The sequence below is a fragment of the Stenella coeruleoalba genome (assembly GCF_951394435.1).
Source record: "Stenella coeruleoalba genome assembly, chromosome: 20".
Lineage (NCBI taxonomy): Eukaryota > Metazoa > Chordata > Mammalia > Artiodactyla > Delphinidae > Stenella > Stenella coeruleoalba.
Window position 1 is genome coordinate 2,224,099 of NC_137166.1, and position 19,280 is coordinate 2,243,378.

At 48.9% G+C, this 19,280-nt stretch overlaps 1 protein-coding gene across 2 annotated transcripts in view; it reads left to right on the top strand.

The window, feature by feature from the left end:
- The window catches only part of FBXO31 (F-box protein 31), a 42,839-nt gene that overhangs the window by 1,851 nt on the left and 21,708 nt on the right, over positions 1-19,280 (top strand). The window contains exons 2-3 of one of the 2 annotated variants that reach the window (XM_079906842.1): positions 13,487-13,558; positions 16,996-17,082. In XM_079906842.1, the coding sequence (XP_079762968.1) occupies positions 13,487-13,558; positions 16,996-17,082 (159 nt within the window). The remainder of the gene's footprint in view (positions 1-13,486; positions 13,559-16,995; positions 17,083-19,280) is intronic. The other variant, XM_079906843.1, reaches the window with a different exon arrangement.

Consider the following 19,280-nt stretch of genomic DNA (forward strand, 5'->3'; position numbering starts at 1 on the left):
TCCCATAGGGTGACTTTGAGGGTTAAATGGGATGATGCAGATGAAGCCCTCACCCCCTAAATGGTTATGATGCTTCTTGGCCGTTTTAATTTCACTTCTTGTGAATTCCATGTTTGTGTTTTGTTTTGGGTTTTTTGGTCTCATTTTTTCTTAGGGAGTTTATTTTGTCTTACAAATTAGTAAGAGCTTGTTGAATATTAGCAGTGTTTTTTTTTTTTTTTTCTGTTGAGGTAAGTTCCCTCTATCCCCACTTACTGGAGAGTTTTTATCATAAATGGGTGTTGAATTTTGTCAAAAGATTTTGCTGCATCTATTGAGATGATCATACGGGTTTTTTGTTTGTTTGTTTTTTAATTTATTTATTTTGTTTATTTATTTTGGGCTGCTTTGGGTCTTTGGTGTTGTGTGCGGGCTTTCTCTAGTTGCGGTGAGCGGGGGCTACCCTTCATTGCGGTGCGTGGGCTTCTCATTGCGGTGGCTTCTCTTGTTGCGGAGCACGGGCTCTACGGCGCGCGGGCTCAGTAGTTGTGGCTTGCGGGCTCTAGAGCACAGGCTCAGTAGTTGTGGTGCACGGGCTTAGTTGCTCCGCGGCATGTGGGATCTTCCTGGACCAGGGCTCGAGCCTATGTCCTTTGCATTGGCAGGCGGAGTCTTTAACTACTGCGCCACCGGGAAGCCGGATCATATGGTTTTTATTTTTCAATTTGTTAATGTGGTGTATCACATTGATTGATTTGCATATATTGAAGAATTCTTGCATCTCTGGGATAAATCCCACTTGATCATGGTGTATGATCCTTTTAATGTGTTGTTGGATTCTGTTTGCTAGTATTTTGTTGAGGATTTTTTGCATCTGTACTCATCAGTATATTGGTCTGTAATTTTGTTTTTTGTAGTATCTTTGTCTGGTTTTGGCATCAGGTGGCTTCGTAGAATGAGTGTGGGAGCGTTCCTTCCTCTGCAATTTTTTGGAAGAGTTTGAGAAGGATGGGTGTTAGCTCGTCTCTAAATATTTGATAGAATTCACCTGTGAAGCCATCTGGTCCTGGACTTTTGTTTGTTGGAAGATTTTTAATCACAGTTTCAATTTCATTACTTGTGATTTGTCTCTTCATATTTTCTATTTCTTCCTGGTTCAGTCTTGGAAGGTCATACCTTTCTAAGAATTTGTCCATTTCTCCCAGGTTGTCCATTTTATTGGCATAGAGTTGCCTGTAGTAGTCTCTTATGATGCTTTGTATTTCTGTGGTGTCCGTTGTAACTTCTCCTTTTTCATTTCTAATTTTATTGATTTGAGTTCTCTCCCTCTTTTTCTTAATGACTCTGACTGAAGGTTTGTCAATTTTGTTTATCTTCTTAAAGAACCAGCTTTTAGTTTTATTGACCTTTGCTATTGCTTTCTTTGTTTCTATTTCATTTATTTCTGCTCTGATCTTTATGATTTCTTTCCTTCTACTAACTTTGGGTTTTGTTTGTTCTTCTTTCTCTAGTTCCTTTAGGTGTGAGGTTAGATTGTTTATTTGAGATTTTTCTTGTTTCTTGAGGTAAGATTGTATTGCTATAAACTTCCCTATTAGAACTGCTTTTGCTGTATCCCATAGGTTTTGGATCATCGTGCTTTCATTGTCATTTGTCTCGAGGTATTTTTTGATTTCCTCTTTGATTTCTTCAGTGATCTCTTGGTTATCTAGTAATGTATTGTTTAGCCTCCATGTGTTTGTGTTTTTTACATTTTTTTCCCGTCATTTATTTCTAATCTCATAGCATTGTGGTCAGAAAAGATGCTCGATATGATTTAAATTTCTTAAATTCGCTGAGGCTTGATTTGTGACCCAAGATGTGATCTATCCTGGAGAATGTTCCATGTGCACTTGAGAAGAAAGTGTAATCTGCTGTTTTCGGATAGAATGTGCTATAAATATCAATTAAATCTGTCTGGCCTATTGTGTCATTTAAAGCTTGTGCTTCCTAATTAATTTTCTGTCTGTTTTTGTTTTTGTTTTTGTTTTTGCGGTACGCGGGCCTCTCACAGTTGTGGCCTCTCCCGTTGCGGAGCACAGGCTCCGGACGCGCAGGCTCAGCGGCCATGGCTCACGGGCCCAGCCGCTCCGCGGCATGTGGGATCCTCCCGGACCGGGGCACGAACCCGTGTCCCCTGCATCGGCAGGCGGACTCTCAACCACTGCGCCACCAGGGAAGCCCTAATTTTCTGTCTGGATGATCTGTCCATTGGTGTAAGTGAGGTGTTAAAGTCCCCCACTATTATTGTATTCCTGTCGATTTCCTCTTTTTCAGCTGTTAGCATTTGCCTTATGTATTGAGGTGCTCCTTTGTTGGGTGCATATATATTTATAATTGTTATATCTTCTTCTTGGATTGATCCCTTGATCATTATGTAGTGTCCTTCCTTGTCTCTTGTAACTTTCTTTATTTTAAAGTCTATTTTATTTTATATGAGTATTGCTACTCTAGTTTTCTTTTGATTTCCATTTGCTTGGAATATCTTTTTCCATCCCCTCACTTTCAGTCTGTATGTGTCCCTAGGTCTGAAGTGAGTCTCTTGTAGGTAGCATATATATGGGTCTTGTTTTTGTATCCATTCAGTGAGCCTGTGTCTTTTGGTTGGAGCATTTAATCCATTCGCATTTAAGGTAATTATCGATATGTATGTTACTATTACCATTTTCTTAATTTTTTTTTTTTTTTTGCGGTACGCGGGCCTCTCACTGTTGTGACCTCTCCTGTTGCAGCACAGGCTCAGACCGGGGCACGAACCCGTGTCCCCTGCCTTGGCAGGCGGACTCTCTACCACTGCGCCACCAGGGAAACCCTTGGGTTTGTTTTTGTAGGTCCTTTTCTTCTCTCTCTCTTTTTTTTACATTAAAAAAATTTTATTTATTTATTTATTTATTTATTTTTGGCTGCATTGGGTCTTTGTTGCTGGGTGCGGGCTTTCTCTATTTGTGGTGTGTGGGCTTCTCAATGTGGTGGCTTCTGTTGTTGCAGAGCATGGGCTCTAGGCACACGAGCTTCAGTAATTGTAGCATGTGGGCTTAGTAGTTGTGGCTCACGGGCTCTAGAGCGCAGGCTCAGTAGTTGTGGTGCATGGGCTTAGCTGCTCCACGGCATGTGGGATCTTCCCAGACCAGGGCTCGAACCCGTGTCCCCTGCATTGGCAGGTGGATTCTTAACCACTGCGCCACCAGGGAAGTCACTTTTCTTCTCTTGTTTCCCACTTAGAGAAGTTCCTTTAGCATTTGTTGTAGAGCTGGTTTGGTGGTGCTGAATTCTTTTAGCTTTTGCTTGTCTGTAAAGCTTGCTGGGTAGAGTAATCTTGGTTGTAGTTTCTTCTGTATCATCACTTTTAATATATCGTGCCACTCCCTTCTGGCTTGTAGAGCTTCTGCTGAGAAAGCAGCTGTTCACCTTATGGGAGTTCCCTTGTATGTTATTTGTTGTTTTTCCCTTGTTGCTTTGAATAATTTTTCTTTGTCTTTAATTTTTGTCAATTTGATTACTATGTGTCTTGGTGTGTTTCTCCTTGGATTTATCCTGCCTGGAACTGTCTGTGCTTCCTGCACTTGGGTGGCTGTTTCCTTTCCCATGTTAGGGAAGTTTTTGACTGTAATCTCTTCAAATATTTTCTCAGGTCTTTTCTCTGTCTGTACTCCTTTTGGGACTGAATAATGCGAATGTTGGTGCGTTTAATGTTGTCCCAGAGGTCTCTTAGACTGTCTTCATTTCTTTTCATTCTCTTTTCTTTGAATATTAGCAGTATTAACCTTTTGTCATCTATTTGGCAAGTGAGTTTCTTTTGACATTTTAAAATAGAGGCAAAGAGAGTTCCACCTTTTCATTTGCTTTGTTTTGTATTTTGTACACCTGTGAGACCCAGGTTCATCACAGATGTTCCTTTGTGCTCTGTGGAGTTTCTCCATCAGTCAGCCAAACCTGTGTGGTGGTCTCCGGGTGTTGTCTCTGGGGAAACTGTAAGGTATGTAGCAAGAGAGAGTAACGGAAGACTTCTGTATAATCAGAAAACTCAAAGGTATGCCACATAGTAAAATTAACTGGAGGTACAGCTCAGGGCAAATTCTTAGAATTGCTAGTGGAAGCATAAAAAGTCCTCACGAAGATGTGGAAAGACTTTGGGGGGCAGACAGGGAAGGACTCTTCAGTCCTTCTTTGCCTCCTTCTGTGCTTCTCAGTTCAGCTTTTCTGGGACAGCAGACACTGTGATGGTAGGATCAAGGTCTCTTCTTCACCCAGGTGGCTTAGCAGCTAGGAGAATTTTCACTTTGAGAAATTAAGAAAATGAAAAACAGACATGGTAAAACAGGCATATTCCTAGTCATCCCCAGTAAATAACAGTTAAGTCTTCTGTCATATTTGCTTTTGAATTCGCTACCTTTTTTTGAAAGAAAACCTCTCAGGCAGCATTTAAGTCCCTCCTGATCACCCCTGTCCTTCCCACTCCCAAGAAGCAACCACTATTGTGGGTTGAGTTTACTTGTATATACATACTCCTGTAACATCCCCAATGTGTAACATTGTTTTACGGTACTTTAATTTTAAGAAATATATCATACCATAAGTATTGTGCATCTGCCTTTTCCCCCTGTCAACTTGTGTTTTTAAATTCTGTCCATGTTAATATATTTAAGTCTGGTTCAGTCTTCTTGAACACTATGTGGTGGTTCATAATTTGAAGAGGCCACATGTGTTCTTTGCTCATTTTAATTTTTTTCATACAGTGTACACAGTGTTACAGCAAAGAAGCTCTTACGTGTCTTCAGACGCAGATAAATTTGTAAATTTCTCTAAGGAATATATCCAGAAGTGGTGTTGCCGGGGTAGTGGGCTGTGAGATTTGCAGTTTTACTAGATACTGACCAGTTATTTTTTTGGAGTGATTCTTCACTCCAAATATAACATAGTTGTATTTTCCTCTTTGCACACCTGTCACGAGGGTGTGCACAGGCAAGTCACCGAAAGTGACAGGAATGCTCTGTGTTTGTTTACACAGTAGCTGTCTTTGTGGTCTGGGTTCTTTAAGTTATCTCATTTAATCCAGTGTCCTCTGAATTCTTTCTAGTTTGAATGATTCATTTCTAAAAATCTGTGTCAATCTGGGTGAGAAACAGCATCTCATTTTAATCTGCAGACGGCTGATAACTCATGAAGATGCACATTTAAGAAATAAAATTATAGGCAATTTGGATTTCTCTTATTCGCGTATCCTTAATCTTTGCCCTTTTTCTCTATCGTTATTTTTTCTTATTGATTTGCGGGTTTTATTTATTTAACCTGGGTCGATTTCTGTTTAATATACGCAAAACATTTTCTCATAGTCAATAACCCTTTGCTTTTTAACTTCATTTACAGTGACTTTTGCAAAAGTTACTGCATTAGTCAAAGTGACTTCTGCAAAAGCTACAGCGTTAATCAAAGCTACGCACTTTTAACTTTGGGTTTAAGTAATCATTGTTGTCCCGAGGTTATGAAGGTCTTCAGTTTCACTAGTTCATTCTGGTAGCTTTCATTTCCAGCTCATCTGGGTCCAACATTGGATGGTTGGCAGTTCCGTGCGTAATTCATAGGCATCTCGTAGGGTTAGTCTAATTATGACTGGAATATGTATAAGAATAGTCGCATGTGAGACAAGTCTGATCTTATTTCCCTGAGCCCCAGACTTCTTCCATCCTGAACTAGACATTTGGTTATGGTGGGTGTTAAGGCCAAAGTCATGTCCACAGAGGCAAAAACCAGTGCCCTCAGCCTTGGTGAGCAGGAGCTGGGTGGTCCTAGCCCAGCAGGCTTCCTGGCCCAGAAGCTCCAGGTCCGACCCTGACACGGCACGATGGTGCTTCCATTTGTTAGTGTCTTGGGAAGGTGAGTGAGACGTTAGTGAGTCTGCACGTTTACTACTCAGTGTTTACACGTTTGCTTTCTGTATTTTGATAATTGGGTTTCCCAGAGGAGAAGACAAGCCACAGAAAGGGGCACAGGGAGGAGGGTGCCACGCACCTGTGTTTTATTGTTTCAGAGCGTTTGGGGCTGTGATGGACTTCCAGGGCATGGGCAGGGCGAGCATGTCAGTGGCTCTTCATAAAATGAGAGGATGACTCAGGGGCAGGGGGGCGTAGGGACGCTACAAACTTAAAATGAGAAGGCTTTATAGCGCTTGATGAGAATCTCACAATTTTCAGTGTCCTAGCAATAATAAGTCAACAATAATAATCAGTTGTTTTTATAGAATTTGGTCTTTTGAGCCTCCTGCCTGTTGGAGCTATTTGATTAACTATTTTCAGGTGGTATTTCTGGGGGCGGGTGAAAGAAAGTTGCTACTGAGAAGCCCAATCTGTGTTCCTGTTTTGGGGGCAGATACACCAAATAGGCGCTATTCCCCCTCTTACAGGAAACCAAACCAGAGCAACCCCAGCCGGCAGCGTGGGCGCGGCGTCAGGAGCCCAGCAATGTTTTGATGCATCCCTCCTTTGGCTTCAGGCCTCCTGCAGTTACTGGCATGTGGGGCTATAAGTAAGCCATCACTTCTCAGAGCAGAGCGTAGCAGCCGAGTTCGTTCTTTGTCTTTGACCGAGAGGAGGCTTTTTTTGGTTAACATTTCACTGTTTAGTTGGTGAATTTTTAAATGCTGGCCGGTCTACCTGAGGCTAAGGTGTTTAGAAAATTCAGACCATGGTTCTAAATCAGAACATTCAAATAATAACAAAAGAAGCATTTAAAAGCAAAGGAAATGCAAAGGAAGTGCTCCCACGTGTATTTTCCCTTCTACACCAAACTCTTAAATATTGAGACATAGAGTGAGGTTTTGAATTTATAATATATATTTGTCCATTTCTCCCCTTGATGGTAAGTGTTTTAATGACACCTGGAATAATATTTGTATAATATTTTGATCACTTGTGAGTCTAAAGTGGGCTTCAATTCCATCATAATTAGAAATACCCTTTTCCCAAAATGTATGAGCTTTATGACAGAAATGGGAAGTTAAAAACCAATATTTAATTTTGTATTTGCATGCAGAAGAAAACGCTTTCTATTCTGTTTGATGTGCTGATGTGAAATGTGAGAAATGCGGCTTTTGTTAAACATGGCTGAAATTGGAAGGGTCGTCTTGGGAAGAGGTGAAATGGGCAAGTCGTAGGCTTTGAAGTCGGCTTTGGGCATATTTTATGATTCTTGTTGAGCCTTCCTGTTTTGGGGCTGGGGTGGGCGGTGTTGAGGTAGGAGAAGCGTACCTGCCTCAGCCGTGAGAAGAGGAAAGCAGGCCCCCTCCTGGACGTACAGCAGGATCTCAGAATCGTAGGGGGACATTTATCCTTTTCTTCTCCTGGACGTACAGCAGGATCTCAGAATCGTAGGGCGACATTTATCCTTTTCTTCTCCTGGACGTACAGCAGGATCTCAGAATCGTAGGGCGACATTTATCCTTTTCTTCTCCTGGACGTACAGCAGGATCTCAGAATCGTAGGGCGACATTTATCCTTTTCTTCTCCTGGACGTACAGCAGGATCTCAGAATCGTAGGGCGACATTTATCCTTTTCTTCTCCTGGACGTACAGCAGGATCTCAGAATCGTAGGGGGACATTTATCCTTTTCTTCTGCTTTGCTCTTGTCAGGACTACAGTCTCTGTATTTTTGGAAGTCCAATCTCATGTGCTGCTTCACAGAGAAACCTCATCCGTCCAGTTAGCGAAGTAGGAGAGGGTAAAGGAAAACGGTGCCTCTTGAGGGACATTGCTAACCTTACAAAAGTGAGCTGGAAAATGGACCTGGCCCCCAGAAAGCACCGAGTGAAGATTTCCCCTTGGCCTTGCTTAATTGGGCAGATACGGTTGCCTTGCCAGGAAGAACTGATGGGCCATTTTCACTGTTTCGCTGTGTTTACAAAGTGATTACATAATGCATTTGGTTTGTCTTTCTGGCTGGAAAGAGTGTGCAAATACAAGGGCATCTTTGGGACTTTGGAGGAACAGGTGTCCTGTGAGAAAGCCAGGACCGGTCAGGAGGCGGCCTGGGTTCTAACTCATGAGTCAGCATCCTTTGCCAGTGACACCCTCACTGTCTGCCCAGTGGTGATGGACAGGGGAGGAAACCCAGAGTAGCCAAGCCTGTATGAGGAGTATTAGTGGGGAGTCGGGAAGTGTCTGAAATCTGAGAAGGGGTCCGGGGCGAGGTGATGGCAGAGTCAGACTCTGCTCACCTCCTGGTCTCACGAGTGGCTGGCGAGACCGAGCAGGTGTGTGTGCACTAGGAAGAAGTGTCCGGGCATGACAGGTGGGCTTCCACTGGAGTGGGGCTCCCTTGGCCAGGGATACCTGTCGTGGAGCTGGACAGGGTCAGCGTCCTCTGGCTGGCAGGGCGAGGCTTCTCGAGGCTGCTGTTGGCACCAAGACTGTTCATCTTTGTAGGGGTGGAGCTGGTTGGGAAGAAGTCGCGTGGAGTATGTAGGTGCTGTCAGCTGTTCTTGGGAACTATTGGTTAGCATCCCGAATATTCTAGGTGTTGAATAGGAGATGCCTATGGGCTGTATCCAGGTTTTGGTTTTTACATTCTTCCCATCCTAAGATGAGCTGGCTGCACAGTGTTTTTCCAGATCTGCTACATTATCAAAAAAAAAAAAAAAAAGGCATTTCATGCAGTTATAGTAATAGCTAAGGAAAGCAGCGAGCTAGGGGACACACAGGGGTTTGGAAGCGGCACTGTGCTGTCGCAGGGGTGTCCTCGGAACAGTTGTGTCAGGAAGCCTCGGGGCCAGTTGCCTGACACCCCTGAGCCTGGCAGAGCCCCCTCCCCACCAGCTTCCTCCCCTGTCTCTGCCTCCTTTATCAGCCTCAGAAGTAAAGGTTTTATTTATTTATTTATTTTTTCGGCTGCGTTGGGTCTTAGTTGCGACACGCAGGATCTTTCACTTTGGCGCTGGCTCTTCCTTGCGGCGTGAGGGCTTCTCTCTAGTTGTGGCGTGCAAGTTTTCTCTCTCTAGTTGTGGTGCGCAGGCTCCAGGGCGCGTGGGCTCTCTAGTTTGCGGCCTGTGGGCTCTCTCATCGAGGTGCGCGAGCTCAGTTGTTGTGCGTGGGCTTAGTTGTCCCGTGACATGTGGGATCTTAGTTCCCCCACCAGGGATCAAACCCGAGTCCCCTGCATTGGAAGGCGTATTCTTTACCGCTGGACCACCAGGGAAGTCTCTCGGAAGTAAAGTTTTAACCATATTTTATTAAGGGATATAATTATTCCCTAACTTAGTGCAAACAAAAATGCGCTAAATTTGCAATCAATACTGCCTTTTGGTTTTATTTGGAAAACGGTGTGAGTTTACAGCAGGTGGGAAACAAGCCCGCAGCGCTCCTCCACTCTTCCTTCTCCCACTCTCTCCTGCCTGCCGGAGGCCACAGCTGGGTTCCAGCTGGGTTCCCCCATCCTTTCCTGCCACCTCTGACTTACCTGGTGGTGCAGTGGCCTCCTCACGGGACCCCCCCACCTGCGTCTCCAGGTGTGTCTCCGCTGGCTCCACCCACAGGTTACCCAGTCCAGGCTGCTTTTCTACCTGAGACTCTTCAGTGCTTCTGCGTTTCCTGTGGACTCCCGGCTCTGGCAGGACCAGGAGACCACCCCCTTTCCAGCCTTATCTTGTGTGCCCACCAGCTTGCTTCAGACACTGTCTTAGTGCTGTGCCCTTCCAACGTGGCAGGGACCCTTATAAGTGGCATTTATGGGGAGCATGGGGCTAAGTTCCCTCTAATTGCAGGTACCAAGGCAGGTGCAGTGCATAGAATTATGATGTTAACTTTGTCATGTTCCATTCCGATGCAGAAAGCGTGCACATCTCAGCCACGGCTGGCACAGGTACTGCCTCTGTTAATCTCCGTTAATCTCTTTGAGGGAAGGAACCTCAGGAAGCAGCATGTATTCCTTAGGTACTCCTAAGGAACAAGAGAGTGGAAAAGAGGGAGAGAGAAAACTCTTCTCACCCATTCCCACCCGCAGAGACTGAATAGACTTCCTGCACATTCAGACACATGCTCTGGGTGCAGGGGTTTTCGGTAACGACCGTCACACAGTACTGACCTCACTGGACAGGAAGTGCGCCCCTGGCAGTCAGGTCACCAGAGGATGGAGCTTCAGTGTCGACTTGGCCCAGATTCCTGGGCTCTTTTTCCGTCTTGGCAAAACATTTGTTCAATAGCTTTCTGGAAATTTTCTGATTGGAGTATTTGAAGTGGCAACTTAATTTTTTTATTGTGGTAACATATACACAAAATAAAATTTACCACTTTAACCATTTTTAAGCTACAGTTTAGTGATATTAAGTATGTTCACATTGTTGTGCAGCCGTCACCCCCATCATCTCCAGAACCTTTCCGTCTTATCCAGCTGACACTGAGTCCCCATTAAACACTGACTCCCCGTTTTCCCTTTCTCAGCCCCTGCACTCACCATTCTACTTTCTGTCTCTGTGAAATGTGGCTATTCTATAGGGACGTCATATAAGTGGAGTCATACAATGTTGTCCTTTTGTGACTGCTTATCTCACTCAGCAAAACGTCCTCAAGGTTCGGCCAGGCTATAGCAGGTGTCAGACTCTCCTTACTTTTTTTTGTTTGTTTGTTTTTTGGTGGTTTTTTTTTGCGGTACGCGGGCCTCTCACTGTTGTGGCCTCTCCCGTTGCGGAGCACAGGCTCCGGACATGCAGGCTCAGCAGCCATGGCTCACGGGCCCAGCCGCTCTGCAGCATGTGGGATCTTCCCGGACCGGGGCACAAACCCGTGTCCCCTGCATCGGCAGGCGGACTCTCAACCACTGCGCCAGGGAAGCCCTCTCCTTCCTTTTTAAGGCTGGATAATATTCCATCGTGTGGATGGACCCTGTTCTGCTTGCCCATCAACCATCGGTGGGCGCTTGGGTTGCTTCCCCTTCTTGGCTATCGTGAGTAGTGCTGCTGTAAACATGGGTGTACAAACATCTCTGAGTCTCTGCTTTCATCTCTTTTGGGTACGTACCCAGAAATAGGATATAGCTGTATCATATGGTAATTCCATGGTTAATTTAAATTTCCTCAAGTCCAGCTGACCCACTTTTCTCCCCCTTCCCAACTTTCTTTTTACTTGCTGCCATTTTTGGAGTAGGCACTTTGAAAACAGACTTTCACAAGCTACTTTATGTCATAGATTAGCAAGGAAAGTATTTGAATCGGCAGCCTGCAACCCAAATTTGGCACTTAGAAAGCAGCTGTGGGTAGCACGGTTTGCTGTGCTAACTTTAACCATCTTGGGTAGGACGGCGTTAATGCTGGTCTTGGGTAGGATGGCGTTAACACTGGTGAGTTTTTCTAGGGGGAAGGACCCGTGGTTCTGCATGTACACTGGCCTTAATGCTATTTTAAGGGCACTTTCCCTGATGACTTATGGGAAGGTTTATGGAACAGTCAGAGTATGTGGAATTGTTCCGAGCCACTGTTTAAAAAAAAAAGATTTTTCCATCATGTGAAAAATACTGAACATTTCTTGAAGGAGCAGTTGGGTCAGAATGACATTGTTCCGCTTCGGTGAATTTATTATCTTCTGGGAACATTAAGAAAAACCCACTAAGCATTGCTGTATTTATGAGCACTGCCTCATGCTTTTGCTTTTCTTCTGATTGCTAGTGGCGTTCCTGTGGATGGTTTGTCTGCTCGTGCAGGGTCATCTCTTGTGTGATATTATCAGCACCTTTTCTTGACACGATGTGCAGAGATTCTTGACAATTTGGTCATCCTGGCTAAAACCCTTAGAATCGCTTGGAAGTCTGAGCGGGTGCTGGGACGTGGTGCGTTGTCTCTAGCAGGTCGGAGGATCGCTGGGCTCAGATGCGAAAGTCACCCACTGGGTCGGCAGATGCTGTGGGGCAACACTGCTGCTTCAGTGTGCTGCAGGCCGCCGGGGCACACTCGGATGCACCTTGGGTCTGTGCCCTGCATCTCACCGGCAGAGTGTCCACGTGTATTACAAAAGCGCGCAGTTCAGAGAAGACTACCCCGCGCCCCACCCGTACCCCGGCTCCCAAACTGTCTCGTCAACAAGGCAGCAAGAGGTGCATCTCATCTATCCCGTGCGCTGGTCACTGCTGGAACCGGGAGAGGACCTGTCCTTTAGCATCACATAGGAAACAAACCGAGGCACCAGTCTTGTGCGGTGACGGTTTTGGAGTGCCTGGTTGGTGCGAGGGAAGGACACTGTTTATGGAGAGCACACGAGGTGGTGACAGCCACTGTGGTCGTCAGGAGGGCCACCTGGCTGTGGTGGACATCCCAGAGCAGACGGGGAATCATGAAGACAGCTCGTTGTGGAGCAGAGCTCTTCTCAAGAGCACAGGTAGACCAGCTGCAGCTTGGTCGCCAACAAGGGCGGGAGTGGCCCTTCCAGCTGGTCCCTGGCATGGTCTGCAAGGATTTTGACAAACCAGGGCCTCTCAGTTGCTGGTGACTCATGTGACATGCAGGTGTCACCCCGTCCAAGGTCACAAACAAGCACATTTTGTTATCTAGTTCCTGACACGTTCCTGTAACTTGCATAACACTCCAGAGTGGAGTCCACATTCTTCCTGGCAGGAGGATAAAACGTGTGTTTTTGTCTGGTGACGAGCAAGGCCATGGTCTGCTCATCGGCAGTGGAAGCAGGGGAAGCAGCACCGTCGGGCAGGCCCATCTCAGGGAGGTTTGCCAGGTGCTAACCGCCTTGCCCCAACTGGTTTCTCCACCGTCTGCATCTTGAGCTTGGCTTGGATACGGTCAAAATCCTCGCAGAAGCGCTGGGTTAGTGTCGTCATCCATTCCACTGAAAAGACCAGGCCTTGGGGCCGGGGTGGGGTCTGTGATGTGATGAGGTGGACAGCCTTTTGCTGGCCAGACTGCAGTCCGCCTTCTGGAAGGACTGCTGAGTCACCAACCTCTCCACGCCTGGGTTTCTCTCCCGGAGGTGGGGCAGAGCGCTGGCCGTGGAGGTGGGTGTCAGGGATTGCCTTCAAGGCCGTCCTGGGCAGCCCCAGCTGTGTCTTCGTTTCACAGAATCAGGAGGGGCTTAGGGGGGCCTTCGTGGAACCCTGACACCAGTGATGGTCTCATTTCCATGGGAACTCGCATCGTCTCCAGACTCTGAGTTTCTGCCACACCGTGGTCATAAACCAGGGTGTCTGGTTGTGAGTTTGAGCGATTAGGTTTCTAGAGCTTATCAGAATAGACATGGCAGGTTGCTATTTCATGCGGAGTGGAGTTGCCTAAAAATAGAGTAGTGGCTTCATTGGTGAGTGAGGGTGTTGACTGTGGAGAAGGGCCATGAAACCTCCACCGTGAAAGAAGGGTCAGGCTGAGAAGACAAGGCCAAGGCTGAGGCGTGCCTGCTCCACCCCCACCCGCACGTCTGTCTATTAATATTTCTGCTGCTTTATGACTTCTTGACTGTAATTTCCAGCAAACGTTTCTTGTTGCAGAGTACGGCGTTTGTGAAAACTTGCGGAAGCTGGAGATCACGGGCGTGTCTTGTCGAGACGTCTACGCGAAGTGTAAGTTAATCTGTCACCATCTTCTGTTAACTTGTTCCAGAAGCAGGTGCTCAGAGACATCAGCCACGGAAAATAAAAGTCCATGGCCCTCAGCCCACAGGTCTGTTCTCAGATACGCTTTAAGTTCAGTTTTGATGTTGTAGAGACAGCGCTGGTAGTAACAGCACTGACAAGGTCGGGGGCTCTCTTCTCCCTTTCTGAGTGAATCATGACCCTGATTTTGCAGCACAGGTGGATGAAGGTGTCTTTCCTCTGGGGAACGTGGCTGCCCTGGAAACAACTCTGGTGTGCTTGGAGGTGCCCGTCTCTCTAGATCCCAGGCCCGCAGCCTGGTTGGAGACGTGGACACCAGGAGCAACTGTGACATGCAGCCGTGACAGCTGCCAGGGCCCCTCCCCGCCACCCTGACCGCACCAGCCCCGGCCCTTCCTTGGCTTGTTTCCTGCAGGCACGTTGAGTCTCCCAGCGCCCCCATTTCTTGTCCCCGCCCCTTTGCTTTCCAGAGTCGCCAGCAATGCTCCATGATGCCTAGAGCCCCCGACCCCAAGCACCTCTCTGCTGGCCCTTCCTCAGGGCCCTTTGCGTGAGACTGTGAGGGTGTCCGTTGGCACTGACATCACCCAGGGGCAGTGGGCACACCGTCCCGCGGGGAGCAGCCCGCCTGTCCCTGCCCGGCGGGGTGTGGCGTGTGTTGTTAACACTCGGGGCTGGGTAGTAAAGGACGGGGAAAGAAGGATCACGATGGCCCGCTCCTCTTTGGCCTGAGGTTGACCTGTTGACCTCTCTGAAAAGGACCTTAAGTGTTCATCTTAAAACCAGCTTGGTAGATTTTGGCTTACACATTCTTTATTTTTTTTGTGGTATGCGGGCCTCTCACTGTTGCGGCCTCTCCCGTTGCGGAGCACAGGCTCCGGACGCACAGACTCAGTGGCCATGGCTCACGGGCCCAGCCGCTCCGCGGCATGTGGGATCTTCCCGGACCGGGGCAAGAACCCGTGTCCCCTGCATCAGCAGGCGGACTCCCAACCACTGCGCCACCAGGGAAGCCCTGGCTTACACATTCTTTTGAACTCTGCACCAGTTCTGCCCTGAACACCTAGACCAGATGATGCTTCTTACTTAAACACCGAGAGGCTGGGGACTGGGCTCCTGCTCGGAAAAACCTGTGATTCAGGATGGAGGGACTTCCCGGGGGCCAGGCTGCTGGGTGGGAGGCAGCGTGCTGGAGGCTTCCTTCCAGTGTCAGGGGCTTGCTCGTTGGTGTCGCTTGCTGTGTTCCCTCTTTTCAGTGGATTTGCTGCTCTCAGAGTCCCCCTGGGAGACGCCTCTCCTCCTGTGTCCCGCATCCCCCACGCAGGTAGAGTGTGGACTTCTGCGGAGCGTCAGCTCTGTGGGGAGACAGCCCAGGGGGGGCGCAGTTGGTCCCTGAATCTGGGCTGATTTCTTCATCCCGTCAGACTTCTCTCCACCTCGATCCCGTGGTCATTTGGGATGTTGGGTTGGCCAGTGTTCCTGGGTTAGAGTTTGCTCACGAGCGGGGAGATCTCCTGTTGGAGGCTCTAAGTTCTTTGTGGACCTTCCCCGGCCGCCTGGGGCACGTGTGGTTCTCGATGTTGGCGCTTGGCTGTGCCTTCGAGGCTGTTGCCCCTCCCACCTTCTCTGGGAGCCCTGTGTGTCCCAGCCTCACCTCTGCCACCTCCCCGTATCCCCTTGTCCCCACTTGCCGAGGGGCTCGGGCTGCACCCTCAGCCACCCTCAGACACCATCCCAACCTAGCGCCCCACCCCACCCCCGTGCCGCTGTCCTTGGTCCTGAAGCCCAGGGCAGGGCTGGTCTGCGCAAGGCCTCCCGCGCCTCCTTCCCTGTGCAGCTTCCCACTTTGGTTTCTTCTCTGGCCTCTGCTTCATGTCCCACCCACCCAAGAGAATGCGTGTCTCCAGGGGAAGTGGGTCTTGGGGCCCGAGTGGTCACGTCTCGTGAAAATGTAACTCCTTCCTGTCTTGTGGTCTCAGTGGTGAGAACAGTGCCACTTTGAACCCTGCAGAGCCCGGAGTTCCAGGGCTGGAAAGGTGGTTGTGTCCCCTTCCCTCCCGTCCCGCCCTCCATCCTGGGGGTGCCCCCAGGGCCCCGCTCCACTCTCTGCTTCAGTGTTGCTCCCCAGCGTCCATGTCTTAAGTCTCCCAGAGCAGAGAATCCAGGAGGCCGCCCTCGCTATGGGCGTCGTGTCCAAGTCAGAGGCACACTCCCCACAGGAGTCCCTGTGAGCGCACAGAAACGAGAGGTTCCTGGCTTTGGGGACGGTCAGCTGTTTCCATGAGGATCTAATATGAGAAGTCCTTATCATCTCACTGCTTTTTGAGTTTGTTAGGCCATTTGATGATATCATCTCAAAGCCACTTGAGTTCTGTCTAAGAGTTGTAAGCCCTCAAAATACTCCTGGAGGGAGGCAGGTGCTCGTACCTGCTAGGTGTTGGGGGCTGCAGCACCCAGAGGGGAACACGTGTGAGAATGAAGGCCCCCACAGAGCTCATCTCAGCTGTGGGCAGAGGGGTTGCCCGGGCCTTGGGGGCATCTGTCCTGTGGAGGGGACGTCTGGGCACAGGTGGATGGGCAGGTGAGTAGGAGAGAGGGGGAGGTCCAGGTGGGCCAGGGAGAGGGGACAAGGGCCACGGTGAGGTCACCGTGAGGCAAAGGAGGACGTCTGTAGACTTCTTTGACTGCTGGTTCTTAACCCCTTGAACATGGTTGCCAAATCCAGAGACTGGTTCATATTATCTGTTATCAGCACCCCTGAGCGTTTGATCTGCCCCGGCCAAAGCGAGCTTCAGTTTTCATCTTCACAGTGCAGGAACTGTGTTTTTGTGAATTTGCTTTGAAGGCCTTATCCAGGAGAAAATCACTTAGCTTCTGGAATAGGTGGTAGAAGACAGTCGTCCCTAGTTCCTGCTTAGATGGTAGAGTCAGCTACCTCAGTCCAGGGGTGAAGGGGTCTGATTGAGTTAGGAGGCTGGCAAACACGGTCCTTTGTCAAAAACAAAACACACACGTGCAGCAGGTGAAGGACAATGCCAGGTGTGCAGCGGGGCACAGGGTTCCCTACACAGCCACCCCAAATATCTGTGAGCTGTGACCTCTGCCCTCCCACCTCGGTGAGCCCCGCTGATTGTGGTGGGTGATGGGGAGAGAGCCCGGAGGGGGTCCCGAGCGGGCCGGCCATCATGAGTTCCTGGTGTGGATCACTGACTGACAGGAGCACCTGTCACCACAATTCCTTCTTGGCCAGACCTGCCTCCTTGGCAACCGCTTGGTTCTGGGGGTCGAGGATGTAGGGAAGCGTGTGATGTCGGTGAGGGACAGGCGTTGAGTCCTGTGAAAATGGTTTCTACAGTCGAGAAGGCAGAACCATCTTCAGCCCTTTCCCTGCTGTGTCTGTTCAGGTATAAACCCTCGTGTGAAGTCGGGCCGTTTCATGAAAATTCTTCCCGATTACGAGCACATGGAATACAGAGATGTTTACACCTGCCGTACGTATCTCCTGCTGGCTTCCGCTTTTGTGGGTGAGCAAGACCGGGAAGCTGCATGGATAGGGCCTCTCACTTATAGCACGAGGCAGCTTCGGCCCCGAGATCGAGCTGACCTCCTTGGCGTTTGCTGGTTTGCACTTTGCTGCAGCGTCCTCCGTGGCTTGGCACAACCAGGGTCACTCTTGAGCGGCGACTCCAGGGCAGCTGCACAGACGGGCTGGGTGTCCGCAGCAGCTTTGGGTTTTTGGGTTGTACCAAGCAAGACCACCATGTTGCTGTGCATTTTAAAATTTATCGCTTCTTGAGGCAGAGTGGAAGCCTCAAAACCTCCCTATTGCAAAATGGAACGTAAGCGTTCACATCTGGGCTTTGTTAGTCAGTCACGTTTGCACAGCATCTGTCAATTCAAAGTGTACACACACACACACGACAAAAGTGTGTAGAAACAGTTGATTACTTAGGTCCTGATTCCTCCTTCGATTGGCATTACTTGAGCTCTGGAGATTTTCTAAGCCACGTTCCATAGGTGATGAATGCTGTCCCTGCCTTTTTTTTTTTTTTTTTTTTTTGCGGTACGCGGGCCTCTCACTGCTGTGGCCTCTCCCGTTGCGGAGCACAGGCTCCGGACACGCAGGCTCAGCGGCCATGGCTCATGGGCCCAGCTGCTCCGTGGCACGTGGGATCTTCCCAGACTGGGGCACGAACCTGTGTCCCCTGCATCGGCAGGCGGACTCTCAACCACTGCGCCACCAGGGAAGCCCGCTGTCCCTGCCTTTTATTGGGTTGAGCCGAGATGCACTGAAAGCTGTTTTTTTTTTCTTTAAGTTATTAATTTTATTTACTTATTTTTGGCTGCGTTGGGTCTTCGTTGCTGCACGTGGGCTTTCTCTAGTTGCAGCAAGCGGGGGCTACTCTTCATTGCAGTGCGCAGGCTTCTCACTGCGGTGGCTTCTCTTGTTGTGGAGCGTGGGCTCTAGGTGCGCGGCTTCAGTAGTTGCAGCACGTGGGCTCAGTAGTTGCAGCCTGCAGGCTCTAGGGTGCACAGGCTTCAGTTGTTGTGGCTCGTGGGCTTAGTTGCTCTACGGCATGTGGGATCTTCCCGGACCAGGGATCAAACCTGTGTCCCCTGCGTTGGCAGGTAGATTCTTAACCACTGAGCCACCAGGGAAGTCCCGAAAGCTGTTTTTATGTTTCAAGAAGCACAGGGACACCCTTCTGCTCTTTACTCCACCCCTCCGAGTGCTCCTCATGTCGGTGTTGCCACCGTGGGGCAGACCCACTCCTAGGTCTTAGAGGTGCATGGTTTCGGGACTTCCCTGGTAGTCCAGCGGTTAAGACTTCGCCTTCCAATGCAGGGGGCTTGGGTTCAATCCCTGGTCAGAGAGCTAAGATCCCACATGCCTAGTGGCCAAGAAACCCGAAACATAAAGCGGAAGCAATATTGTAACAAAGTTAATAAAGACTTTAAAACTGGTCCACATCAAAAATGATCTTTAAAAAAAAAAAAAAAAAGAAGTGCCCAGTTTCTAACAAAACCTACTCAGAGTAGAGGGAATAGAGTCGTTTGTGGATCTCCTCCTAACCCCCATCAGACTCCAGCCACCTAGCTGCCATGTGCTTGGCTGGCCCCATTTTACTCGGGGTTATCCTGGGGTCCGGACAGCGCTGCCTGGGTGTGGGCAGCATGCTTTGGGGGCGTGTCTGGGCTAACAAACCCACCTTGTGTGTCACCCAGGCCCTGGGGGGATGTGTGTGGGAGCGATCACCACAAGTGTGGGGCTGGGCCGGCTGGCTATGAGGACACAAGTTCCGTTCTTTTCCCTGCCATCTCAGCAGTAGGCTCTCTAGAACATTTTGTCATGGACTGGGCTGCTCTCCCTGCTTAGCAGTCAGTGAGCCCTGGTGCCTTCTCCAGCCCCACAGGAGAGACGGTGACGTAGCGGGTATTGATGAGAACAGCGGATCAATGACACTGGCTGTGCTGACGGGAACTGGGTGCCGCGGGATTTTTGATACAAGCAGACAAGCACTTAGAGGTCCATTATGTCACACCGCTGTCACAGACTTCTTCTGGAACAACAGCCCATCTGGAACTTAATACCATGGGGCTAGTGTGGAATTCTGACCCACCTCTGGGGGTGGCCAGGACCTAGGAAGCACCTAGAGTTGTTTTGGGGGGTGTTCTTTTTGTCCCCAAG